This window comes from Athene noctua, chromosome Z (assembly GCF_965140245.1).
Source record: "Athene noctua chromosome Z, bAthNoc1.hap1.1, whole genome shotgun sequence".
In the NCBI taxonomy this organism is placed as follows: Eukaryota; Metazoa; Chordata; class Aves; order Strigiformes; family Strigidae; genus Athene; species Athene noctua.
In genome coordinates, this window is record NC_134077.1 from 68,517,143 (window position 1) to 68,530,259 (window position 13,117).

Genomic DNA, 13,117 nt, shown 5'->3' on the forward strand with positions numbered 1-13,117 from the left:
TAAAAAACAATGGATGTTCAGCATCTTTAAAACAAATTCCTTCACAGTAAGCTAATTATTCAGATTTGTGTTCATGATGCTAGTGATTTAGTCAGGTTCATCATGTAATGAGCAAGCCTCGTTCTCTTTGGTTTTTTGTCCTTTATGTTTACAGTAGGGTAACTGGACCTTTAGACATCTTAGCTGAGATTCCAGACGCTGTTTTGTGCATGTCTGAAGTGCCTGTATGTACAAGATTGATTGATTATGATGGTCTACTGCTGTTACTAATTTGTTTCCCATTTCCAATTGGCTTTTACTTTTTACAGCTTTGAGCAGTAATTCAGTCCCCTACGCCTCCCTGATTGGCTCTGTGTCCTCCCTCTCTAGCCAAACTACCACTCAGTCCTTATATGATAATAACTCTCTCCCACGATTCGCTCGAAAAGGTCTAAACATCTTTGTCTCTATTATTTTCTCTGTTCAAGCACTGTTTTAGATGTACATCAGTCCACCTCCATTTCTGGATCAATCTAGAGTTCTCTTGTGCCTTTTCACTCACATATTTTCCATAGGGGTGCTTGATCTGGATCAATCAGTGTAATTATCAGGTGACTGTCACCCACACTCCTTTTGAGAATAGCCAAGTTCTCTTAAGTAAAATTTCTAAGAAAATGAGAGACAACCAGAACAGATTCAAATAAATTAGTACTTACAGACTAATTTGTTAATTGAAATTTATAAAATTTTCCCCATTGTATCTGAATATTATGCTTTTTTAGTTGACTGACAGCCTGCCTTAATATCTACTTTAAATGATGTCTTACTATCACAGATGTGCTATGAAGGTAATATATAAATACGAACATATAGGGTCAGAAGAATTAGGGCCAGTGCTGCTGGAAATTTTTTTGGACTCTAGTATGATGTCTGAAACGTCAAAGAATCAAAAAGAAAATAAGAACTTAAATAAAAGAAAAAAAAATAAGAACATGCTATAGTGTGACTGTGTTGTAACCACATGGTCGTTTTCAGCTGTGTTTACAGGAAATGCAAGTTAATCGTCTTAGGCATGCTCTTGAAATTCACGGTGACAAAGCAAACTGCATTGTGCAACATGGCTTCCAGCTTGAGCCCCCTTGAGTCATTACTGTTTTCCTTTTGTAATTTCAAGAGATCCTGGGGTTCACTAGCTTAATTTTTCTAGCCAGCTCTGATTTCTTCCCACAAGCAATTGAAAACTTGCTTTCATTTTAGGTGTGATAGTATAAAACATGAAGAGAGGAATGTAAGCATTTTGGAGAAGGGTCGTGAAGACTAGTAGCGTGAAACAAACACGTTCACAAATTTTTGCCTGGCAAATCTTCAGCTGGCAGATTGTTCTAGTTGACCCCACATCTTTTCTGTCTTTCTTTTGCCTTGCTGTCCCTATAATCCGTTCCACACCCATCTCTATCTCTGATTCCCAGCTCTCTTTCTTTTCTCCTTCTTTTCATTCAGTATCTTCATCAGTGGACAAAGATGTTTACACCTGAAGTAGATTGTAGGTACTTTTGGGGGTTGATAAATGGGGTTTCAGATTAAGCATATTTTAATGTACTAGTGCAGTCAGTACATGTGTCCAGCCAAACTGTACAACCCCTGCCTCTACAATCTGCTACTAGTGAAAACATTTTTGAAGTTCCAGTTGTCTGATGTCCAATGTTGTCTTCAGTGACTGTTGTCTAAAAACAATGGTGCATGTTATTCTAGTCATTCATAGTTGCATGTCAGTCACCTCAAAATTTCATAAAATACTTAAATATTTCTAATTTAGTCAGAATATATAGTCAGTCTTGCAGACCTTGATGCATTATTAATCTTCAAGCTATCCATTTCACTTTTTAGAATTTATTTTATTAGTTAGTTTTTGTGTTGGTTTAAGGTTTCTTTGGTTTTTATCATTTTCTTTGCAGGTTCAGGTGTCTCTGGTTACCTTGGTAACCTTCATTCTTCCAAGTTCGTTTTTCTTGATTATGCATAAGTCACTTTGTTTTCTGTCAAAACACTATTCTTTCCCTTTTAGGGCTCTTTCAGTGTCTGTTTCTCAGCTCACTTTTCCCCATCAAATTTAATGGAGTATCCATTTCATGCAGTGCAGGAGAAGGAGTTTGAAATTACATTAAGAGTCATTACTCAAAGCAGAGGTCAACATCAGGTCTACCTGTCTCATTTTCCATGCCTAGCTAACTTCATTCACTCATATCACAGTAACTCTTTCCTTGACACTAGGAATGTTAGATTTGGAAATATGCTTGGTGACTTCTTTTAATTTGGCTTCAGAGCTCATCTATCCAGAGCATGTCCTGCTTTGAGTAACCAAATTTTGCCTGCTTCTCTCACATATGACATCTTTACTACTTACACATTTCTAGCCATTCTAACTACCGCATTTTCTAAATTTTAGAGCGATGCCATCACCGTAGCTTACTTTAAATTCTGTTCTTCTTTCTTGTTCAACAGGTATGGCCAGTCATCCCCCAATACCTATCTTGGAACTTGCAGATCACATTGAAAGATTGAAAGCAAATGACAATTTGAAGTTCTCACAGGAATATGAGGTAATTTCCCCCACGTCTTCTCATTCAAACTTTAAAATGTCATGCTTTCCATTTCTCTAGACTTTTCTTTGATATGTACCCTCCCTGATGGTGCTAGCACTGTATGATATTAGAACCACGATAAAGTTCTCTGTGTAAAATGATCATGTTGGTGAGGTGGCTTCTTTGCTTGTAACAATTTATTCTCTTTTTATAAGGATGTCAGGCAAATTCCATGAGCTCATGCTTGAAGTACTACTGTGTGAATGATACAGCACTTACTCTTTGTAATACAAACATCCATCTAGTCTGCAGTTAAAAGATCCTTAGATTGTTCAAAAATCTCCTGTGTAATGTTGATAGGACACGTACAGTACAACCTCCAAAGAAGTCACAGTCCACTGTGTCAATTTGGCATGCATTGAAAGAATTTGCCTAGTGTCTTTCCTAATAGAACAGTCTCAAGGCATTGTATTTTCCTCCTATCAGTAATACCATATTGATAATCTCTGAATGATGGTCTAAAAGAGCATTAAATAATTTAACTGGAAGAGAGTAATAATTTATCATAGTATCATAGGACGGTTTGTGTTGGAAGCAACCTTAAAGATCATCTAATTCCAACCCCCCTGCCACGGGCAGGGACACCTTCCACTAGACCAGGTTGCTCAGAGCCCCGTTGAATCTGCACTTGAACACTGCCAGGGAGGGGGCAGCCACAGCTTCTCTGGGCAACCTGTTCCAGTGCCTCACCACCCTCACAGGGAAGAATTTCTTCCTTATATCTAATCTCTTTCAGTTTAAAACCTCATTCTATCCCTGCCCTCCCTGATAAAGAGCCCCTCCCCATCTTTCCTGTAGGCCCCCTTTAAGTACTGGAAGGCCACTATAAGGTCTCCCTGGAGCCTTCTCTTCTCTAGGCTGAACAACCCCAACTCTCTCAGCCTCTCCTTACAGGGGAGGTTCTCCAGCCCCCTGATCATCCTCGTGGCCTCCTCTGGACCCTCTCAAGCAGGTCCATGTCTTTCTTATGTTGGGGGCACCAGAGCTGAACACAGTACTCCAGGTGGAGTCTCATGAGAGTGGAATAGATGGGAAGATTCACCTCCCTTGACATGCTGGTCACAATTCTCTTGATGCAGTCCAGGATATGGTTGGCTTTATGGGCTCCAAGCACACATTGCTGGCTCATAGTCAGTTTTCCATCCACTGCTACTCCCAAGACTTTCTCCACAGGGCTGCTCTCAATCCACTTCTTTGCCCAGTCTGTATTTGTGCTTGGGATTGCCTCAACCCTTGTACTTGGCCTTGTTGAACTTCATGAGGTTTGCACAGGCGCACATCTCAAGCCTGTCAACGTCCCTCTGGATGACATCCATTCCCTCCAGTGTGTCAACCACACCACACAGCTTCGTGTTCTTAGCACACTTGCTGAGGGTGCATTAAATGACACTCTTCACGTCTACAACAAAGATGTTACACAGCAGCCATCCCAACACCAACCCCTGAGGAACACCACTCATCACTGGTCTCCACTTGGACATCAAGCCCTTGACTGCAACTCTTTGAGTGCAACCATCCAACCAGTTCCTTACCCACCGAGTGGGCCATTCATCAAATCCAAGTCTCTCCAATTTAGAGGTAAGGATGTAGTACAGGACACTGTCAAAAAATATACAAGCCACTTTGTCAGTAATCCATGGAGAATACCTCCCCAGACAGGCATTTGTACTGTGGAGGATAACAGCCTTTCATGTCAATAATTTGTGGCTAAAAGGACTTAGATAGCCATCATTAAACACAGTAAATTATAAGAGTTTCTTCAATGCCAATACTGTCTATATTAAAAATCTGTGGATGAAGTATGCAGTGAACTATTAGAAAAATAATGCTTCTTTAAAGCATCTATGGGCAGTCATGTCAGTGATCCAAAGATTAACAGCTCCCAAAGGGATCACTGACACACTATTTTCTTGATAATCTGTTGTGTCACTAATCCTTGCTTAAAACTCCCCAGGACTTTGTTAACATGGTGGAGTAAAAACCCATGTTGCTTTCATTTTTTTAAGGACTGCACATTCATTGCTTTTGAAGATTCATATGAACACTGACAGTGCACTAAAAAACAACAAAAAATTTCACACACTGATCACATAGTAACATGTGACTGCTTAGTACAGAAATCCTGTAAATGCCCAATGTATTTAAAGTTTTGACAGAAAATCTTAAAAATGAAGACTAATAGAAAACTACTATTGCTTATTATTTCATTGAACGTACTGTTCAGAAGGACCTTAAAATGCTCTAAAAATAATCTCATTGAATGTCAAAACCCCAATATAGTCTCAACAATTCATGGAAATAAATTTGTTTGAAGAGTATGTCAAGATAGATGTTTGTTGTTGCAATCACAAAAAAAAAAAAAGTTAGAGTATATTCTCACATTTCTGTGTGTAAATCCTGTATACTTAAGTACAAAAATTGTAGTATATAAAGAATCAGACAGGGAAATTTATGTTCATCATAAAAGAAGCTAACATTTGGTACAAATTTGACAATCATTTCTTGTTACACTGTGGGAAAATTCCATGGAATATCTGTGTAGGAAAATCCATTTAATAAATTTAAAAATGTCTTTACAAGTCATCTAATGGAGTATAACTTTCATAAAAATATACAATACACCTTTACTATGTCTTGAGTATGTTGTGGAGATGACATGGTTCTTCTTATGCTGTAATATAACTTTAAAGTTTTGGTGGTTTATGTTTCCTTTATGATTTAAACCATTAAAATAATCTTGAGAACATAATCTTAACAATTTATAGCATTGTGAATATACATTAAATCATTAAATTCTGTCCCTCCAGAACTTTTTTCCAGACTGTGTAAACAACCCAATTTTCACATGTGGGTGACTGTAGGTCAACATCAACCTTCATTCATTGGCTTTGTCCGAAGGGGTTCAACATTTATCCAGCTTTGCAGATACCACTTCATTTCCATCTACTCCAAGGTTCAGCCATATCAGAACAGAATTAGTTTGCACTATGTGATTTCATGGTCTAGTCTAGGCAGTGGACTAACGCTGCAGTTTGATGATCACTGTAAGTCATCTCTCTGTCTTGGCTGTGCATGCCTGTTGTCTCTCTTGTGCCAGTCCTGGCACTAGCGCATGTGCAGCTGTTCAAGGATTATCTCAGGAAATAGATTCAACTGAAAACTAATTGTTTTATTTTTCTTTGCTGTTTTCAGTTGGATCAGTTCCCTGAACTAGCTCACCACATGGCTGCATAAGCTCTAGTGCCAGCAGAAGGGAGCTGGTGGGTACATTTATGGCTGGGGTTTGGGACCTTCTCTTTCAGTAGCAGTCCTCACATCCCTTAAAAGCAGCTATCCAATTCTGAGGCAGAAATGGGTACAGATGGTTTAGTTATTATCACTTCAGATTACATTTGAACTGGTGACACAGAAGAAAAAAGAGATTTTTCATCTTCAGGAGTTCAAGGTGTAACATGCAGCAGGAAACCACTGACATTTACTGGTAGTAATAAAGTCCTCCAGTTAATTCCCATTTGGGGAAACAAACATTTTTCGCCAGTTATCACTCATGAATATTTTTTTTTATAATGCCCTTTTCTCCTTGGCATTCCATTATTTTATTTTACTTTTTATGGAATTTCTTACATTTCATGGATTAAATTCTTCAAAAATAGACTGATAGTAAGCAACTGTTATGGCAACTTGGTGATACCATAAAATAAAACACATATATACAGTTTCCTGATGAACACTGACTTCTCATTCAACTTGTAGAATTTCAGGAGGTTAGCTCTATTTCAGGAGGATGTTTTAATTATATTTTAGCACACCCTACTTTAGTTGCCACATCAAAAGAATTACTTGTTTCAGAAGTTAAACACAGCTTTCCATATTATATGCACCCTTTTCAGCTCTTCAGAATCATCTGAATATTTGCTCCTGTTCTGTCCTTGCTTCTGATCACCCACTGCCTTTTGATCAGAATTTCTGATCAAAATTGCATATAAGTTTGGTTTTCTCCTTTAGGAAGAATATCACTTCCTCACCTGTACCCACATTCTCTTCAGACAGAAACCTCCCCATCTCTTCACTACTTCCAAAAGAGATAAGAAAGTTTTCTCACAGAAGGAGCACATCTATGTGCTGTCTCCACTGCTGATTTATACTCACTGTCATCATTTCCCAGTGAAAACCCCTAACTTCTTTGACTGTCCTAGAAAAGTGAAGGAAAACCTGTAGACCTGGACCATGAGAGAAGACAGGATTGGTTTCTTCCAATGATCTTACACTCAATTCACTTTTCTCCATTCATCTGGTACAGAGCTTCCCAAGCAGGGGTTTTTTGGGTTTTTGTTGGGTTGGGTTTTTTTGGTTTGGGGTTTTTTTTTTTAGAATATATTCTTTTTGTTCTATGTGAAATCTAGTTGAGAAAGAATCTGAAATTGCCATTAAAGAAATAGTAAGTCCAGACTGCATCCTTCCACACTCTGGTACTGAAAGGAATACCCAGGGTAATGCGACAAGCTGGGAAAGTAGGTACTGCAAAGTAAGTAGCAATATGCATAGTGTTAACTGTATTTTCTCAGGGGAAAAAAGGAAAATAAATAAATAAATAAATAAAAAGTAGAACTCCTTCACTGCTATGATGTGGTAAAAGGAGTATATTCTCCGGTGTAGACTGTCTTCCAACTGTGTAATGTTTTCTCAGTTTCAGTGCTGCCAGTTGAAGGAGTTCCTACTTCTATAAGTCTTCAGAAACTATTTCATACTGTTTTCTTCAGGGCCGCTCCTACCCCAGCTCTTACAGAGGATGATTATGAGAACAGTGGAGACTTCTATCACTATACTTCTCTCACAACTTCACCTTGAATACCAGCTTTCATGGATATGAAAGGGATAACAGTCCAAGCCTGAAAGATTATTACTGTTGAAAGATTTAAATAAACTTATAATTCACCTCTTGGATAAAGTAGTTTTAGCATAGATATTGCTGTGTCCTGTTCTCAATAAAGTTAATTCCTACTTCAAAATAAATTTTTCATAATCCCTCATTTATTGTTATTAGCTTGCAATCCCCAAGCCTTAGCAAAATGTTGGTTTACCTTGTTAACATATCATTTATGTCACATAGTTCTTTTGTATTCCCTAATTTAAAGAACAAAATTCTTGACCCCAACTGATTATTATGAAGCTTTTGCTGACTTTGGCAGTTTCAGTGAGATTTTTATGTAATGCAAGGCTCCATATGGACTTGACAGCTGCTAAGCAGAAAGCCATATTCATAAGAAACTGACCTTCATATTGTATTTCCTTCTTAACTAAGGCTCCAGAATTTAACAATAAAGGGTGTTCTTGGTCACAGACTGAGTCAGAACATGTTCTGCCTACTTTATGCATATACTAGATGTATTTGTAAAATTTCCTCCTATAACATAGAACATAAAATCTATTCCTCCAAATCAGACTCCCAGGCCTTGTGTAAAACAGTTACATGTTTATTCTCCAAGATCTGTAGTCATAGCTTTATATCTTTAAGGAAGTAGAGTCAGATTCATACAATTTTTGTGTGAGAACCTGTCACTGAAACACAAAAATTGCACTACCAGCCTCTGTGTGTTACAGATTTACTGTGTATGTGTGTGTGTGTACACTGGTTAACTAATGTTGTGAGAATTTGCTATAATTTTAATATTTTTCGTAAGGCTTCTTTCTGTCTTTCTGTAAATCACAGCAAGTCTTTTGCCTTAACACTGAGTAGAAAAAAATGAAGATGCATTTTAACTCAGTGTCACATTTCTGTACTATCACAAGTCTTATTGTGGCTTTTCAGTATCAGTGGGTGGGAATTGTGATGAGAAGACAATTTACCAAATACAGTACATTTATCTTTCTGTACCTCAATCTGCAACAAGCTAAACACTGGACACTGGACTAAATCAATAATTTTATATAACAGAAGCAGATATAAAACTTATTATTGATATAAACCACTTCAAAGTCCATGAAAAACAGATAACCTACTGAATGAATTTGTACCAAAGAAACATCTGCATTTGACTGCCATATCTTTACAGATAACAGTGACTCATATGCAAAAATCAATTTCCTCTCAGCAAAAATGTGTTTTCTATTCTTTATCTTTACAGTAGTTACCTCTTTCTAATGTTACAAACACCATTTATTGGTATTCCGTAACTTTACTTTCATAGGATGTGCTCCATTTATTGAGAAACAATTAGTGTAGTCAGTGAACAGTGAAAAGCTGTTTGTCTTCTTATTAATAGCACATATGCTGTTGCATTCAGCTAGGTTGTTTGGTGCTTAGTTCTACCAAGGGTAGTATCTGAGCCAGCAGGATAGTTATGATAGAGAATTTTAAAGACAGTGCAGGAATCTGAAGTGGCACTAGTGAAGATTTATAGTAGTGTATAATCTCCTTCCTTTGTGCAGTGAATGCTTCCTTGGGATAACATCATTTGTTTATGCTTGTATAACTAAAAGAATATTCAGATAAAAGAAAGCTAGTGTTACCACATTAGGATTCTAGGTTTTGGTCTGGTACCTAAAGCTAGTTTGCTAAGGAATTCTACAGAGATGGTTTAAATACTCAAATAGTGTAATAAATGTCAGTTTTATTTTGCCCAACAGAAAACAGTGATATATGTAGGAAGAGAAAAGTAGTCCACTTATAACAAGAAAAATTATTTAAGGACAGACTACGTAAGTTGTTATGGGTAAAACTTGAGTTTGGGGGGGGCTTTTTAGAAAGTTTCATTTGCAATATTTTTAGGGTGTTTCTGAAGAGAAATGGAGGAATTTGTAAAGAATTCCACTCCTTTAGTCCTTTCTTAAGAAAATAAATGTTGACAGTACTTTCAAAATATGTTGAAAATTTAAAGCAGCACCAGTGTCTCATCTGAGACAGTTACAAAGTTTAGTGTTTAAGAGCTGCTCTGTATCATGTACTATATAAAACCAAACAACAGAATGTTTTAATCACAAAAATATTTAAACAAAATTTTTCATTACTCAAGTGTTTTTCTGCTCCTGATATTTATTTCCTACCTGAAGTACAGTGTAATCCTGTTTTCAACACAAAATTATTTCCACCACAACTGGTTACGATATCACAAAGGATTTTAACTGCAGATGGGGAACAAAGAGATTACATTATAGACTGGAGGCAAAGAGTAGGAGACAAATCAGTAGGTTTTCTACAGCTCTTTATATAAGTATAGAGACTCTCCTTCAAAGATGTTTTCAAATAATGGTTATTTTCCTCCTTAAACAGACTTCACTCTTACGCATATATGGCTTGTTTGATTCCACTGGAATCAGGTTTTATGTGATCTCATTTGGTCATAGGAATATTAGCCTGATATTGTAGAGGAAACATCTTTGTTCTTGAGAAAAGTTTGTCAAAAGCCTTACTTGTATTTCTACCTGCTTCTGTGAACAGACGGATCACTTTCCTTCAAGAGTCAAAATGTCTCCTCTGTGCATTTTTAACTGTTTTTAGGACCAGGATACAAACTTATATGAGTTCCAGAAAATATTTAGTCATATAAAAAATATGGGTTTGTCCCCCATATCTCTTGAAAATGACAGCCTTTTCAGTGTGATGTGAAAAACTGTAGTTTAATAAGAAAACATAATTCCAGCTGGAAAGTTGCCATTGTTGTGTATTAATGTTCATGCACCTAGCATTCGTGTTTTGGTAATGCTATATGTAAATCTCATTCTATTAGCAAGTTTCCCAAATAGCATCCTATTATAGATTCATCAGCTATGCTAAGAAATTCTTATTGCAATCACTGACATTGGTAAAAGGGGTCAAATTGTTCATTTTTATGGATAGCTGACTACTTTCTCCAGTTGTGCAGAGCCTGTTTACATTGGCATCCTCTCAAATTTGTCTTTTTCATTCTTCTTTCTCTATCTGGTCTGAGGTTTCTCTGTGACCCATTACTTTTTGATTTAATTTGATCCTCAAACAGCACCTACAGTACTGGAAAATTCTTTACAAGACATGCTTCCTTTCCCTGCTGTCTTGTGAAACCTACACAATAACTCACAATCCTCATGGCACACAAAGACTCAAACCTGCTGGCTCTTAATTTGCTGGCGTAGTGCCCATTAATGGAGCACTATTCCAGGGCAGGCAGTCATATGTCATCTTACACCAAAAAGGGTGGCATTTTGTCATACTCATTCCTTCCCCAGTACTGTACCAGGATATACTTTTGGAAGATGCATGGTCACAGCAGGGAACATTTGACTTTTGTTTAAGTAGTGTAAAGGAAAATTTCACAGCAAGCAGGAGGAACTGGAGGAGAGATGTCTGAAATTCTTCTGGAATCACATTTTGGTTACCATGATTCGTAGTCAAAGAACTGGTTTATGGCTGGTGAGTTGTATTAGTAAATATTGCTCAAGTTTTTTCATGCTAAGAGAAGAGACTTTCTTTTAACAACCAACCCTTTAGAACACAATAGCTGGAAGATTAGTCAATGCATGGGATGGTAATAAAACTATTACAGATATCTTTGTTTCTTTTGCAAAGCACCCATACTATACAGTTATGCTATGAAGAAATCCAGTTCTTTATTAATGACAGTTTTATTGAAGGCAGGCTTTCAGAATGAATGTACTAGAAATCCTATTAAAATGCCATCCATTAAACCATTAAAGCACTCATTAAAACTGTTAGTACAGACTTGTTATTCATGAGTTATTGGTCTTTCACACTTCTGAAATGTGTCTGCCAATACCACTCTACTCTTTGTTCCAGTGTGGCTATTAAGTCTGAGGAAATATAGATTAACTTTCTTTTGCCAAAACAGTGCTTTGTGGGAGGATAGTAAGGCTACAAAGTGGTTCAGATTGGTGAGAAAAATAGAAAAGATTAAAGTTCAGTCCATTTCCCTGGTTTTGTCATAATTTATGTTAATTATGTCTGCATGCAGGCCTAAGTATTAATCACAGAATTACACCATCTGGCCATACATCATACAAAGAAGTGAGTGGGGAATATAGTATGCTGCTGTGATGAACATACCCTCATCTACTTCTACTAATAGCTGACAGAGAAAGCTGCTGTTTGATTTTTTTCTTGGTATTGTAAAGCAACTTTAAATCACTTAAAGAGTAAGGAGTGAAAAGGGGAAGAATAATACTGACCAGTTGAAGCTAAGCTTTAAATATAAAGTATTCTTAATCTAACTGGATGATCTTCAAGGTCTTTTCCAACCCAGACAATCCTGTGATTCTGTGGTTCTGTTAATCTATAAATTCACATTAGCAATAGGTACAATATAGAGCTGATGCTTTTTCTTGTAATGGGTAAGAATCTACTTAGACTATAGTTTTCATAATGCAACTGTATATGCAAAAATGCACCTTAAATTTTATGTTTGCAAGTAGTTGTAATTATGAGTAGATAATTTACGTATGTAGTGGGTTTTTTTAATTTCAGTGCATACTTTTGATTTTTGATAGGGTAGAGCCCAAGTCCTGCAGTCCAGGCTCAAAACTAGCAGCATGTTAGTCACTCAATTTATTCTGTTATTTTCTAGTTTTCTCGTCCACTGTGAGGAGAAGTGCGTGTGACAATTTACATTGTTAAGTAATTTCCAGAATATTTGGACACTGTAGGTAAAAATCTAGAATACTGGGCAGAGTGCCTCCTTTAGTTATATAGCTAAAACATTGCAGAGCAGTACTGCCTCATTCTGGGACAGTGTACTAGCGGACTCCTCTTTAGCTAACATGTTTGCCTATATGCCTCTCAAAAACTTCTGACTAGGTAGTCACAGGTAGGGTAGATGTGCTTCATTCCTGAACAAATAATTGATTTTATTTAAAAAATTATTTAGAATATAATGCACTAATATATTGAAGGCATCTTCTGTTTATTTTGAAATTACTATGTTTATGTTTTAAATTATTACCAGAATTCTAAGATAAACCCACACTACTTTCTAAAATACTGAAAATTTGACCTGCAAACATCCTGCACAAGTTATCTCTACCGCTATTCACTCAAGAAGGAAAAGATGGGAGATTCTTGCGAGAGAAATCATAATGTAAATTTGGTTGCTTTTCAAGTCATATCATGTAGATGAATTGCTGGACAGATTATTACATGTTAAATATGCTATGTATGTATATGAGTCTCCTCTTCCCAGTGCTGATGGAAATGTGGTCCAAATTGTTTCTTGTTACTTTACGTGAAATAAATATCAGTTAGCAGTAAAGATAAAAATATTTGTCTTTTTAAATGAAGCAGTGCTTACCTGCTTCAAAATTCTATCAGCCATCCATCTCAGAGGATGGGAAAGTATTACTGTGATGAAACTAAATTGTAAGAAAACAGAATAAATTTTACTTTGTAAAATGTTACCACTTGCTTTATTGATAAATAGGAATTTCTCTTTGTAGTCAGAAAAAATAAAGTTTTTGTTGGAAAAGGAACAAGCCCTAATATTGGAAGGATCAATTTGCTATGTTTATACTTA

At 36.6% G+C, this 13,117-nt stretch overlaps 1 protein-coding gene across 18 annotated transcripts in view; it reads left to right on the forward strand.

Moving 5' to 3' along the window:
* PTPRD (protein tyrosine phosphatase receptor type D) overlaps window positions 1-13,117 on the forward strand; it is a 384,409-nt gene that overhangs the window by 303,813 nt on the left and 67,479 nt on the right. For 17 of the 18 annotated variants that reach the window (XM_074932629.1, XM_074932631.1, XM_074932632.1 and 14 more), the window contains one exon: window positions 2,482-2,579. In XM_074932629.1, coding sequence (XP_074788730.1) covers window positions 2,482-2,579 — 98 coding nt within the window. Of the gene's footprint in view, window positions 1-1,934; window positions 1,977-2,481; window positions 2,580-13,117 lie in introns of all 18 variants that reach the window. The other variant, XM_074932640.1, reaches the window with a different exon arrangement.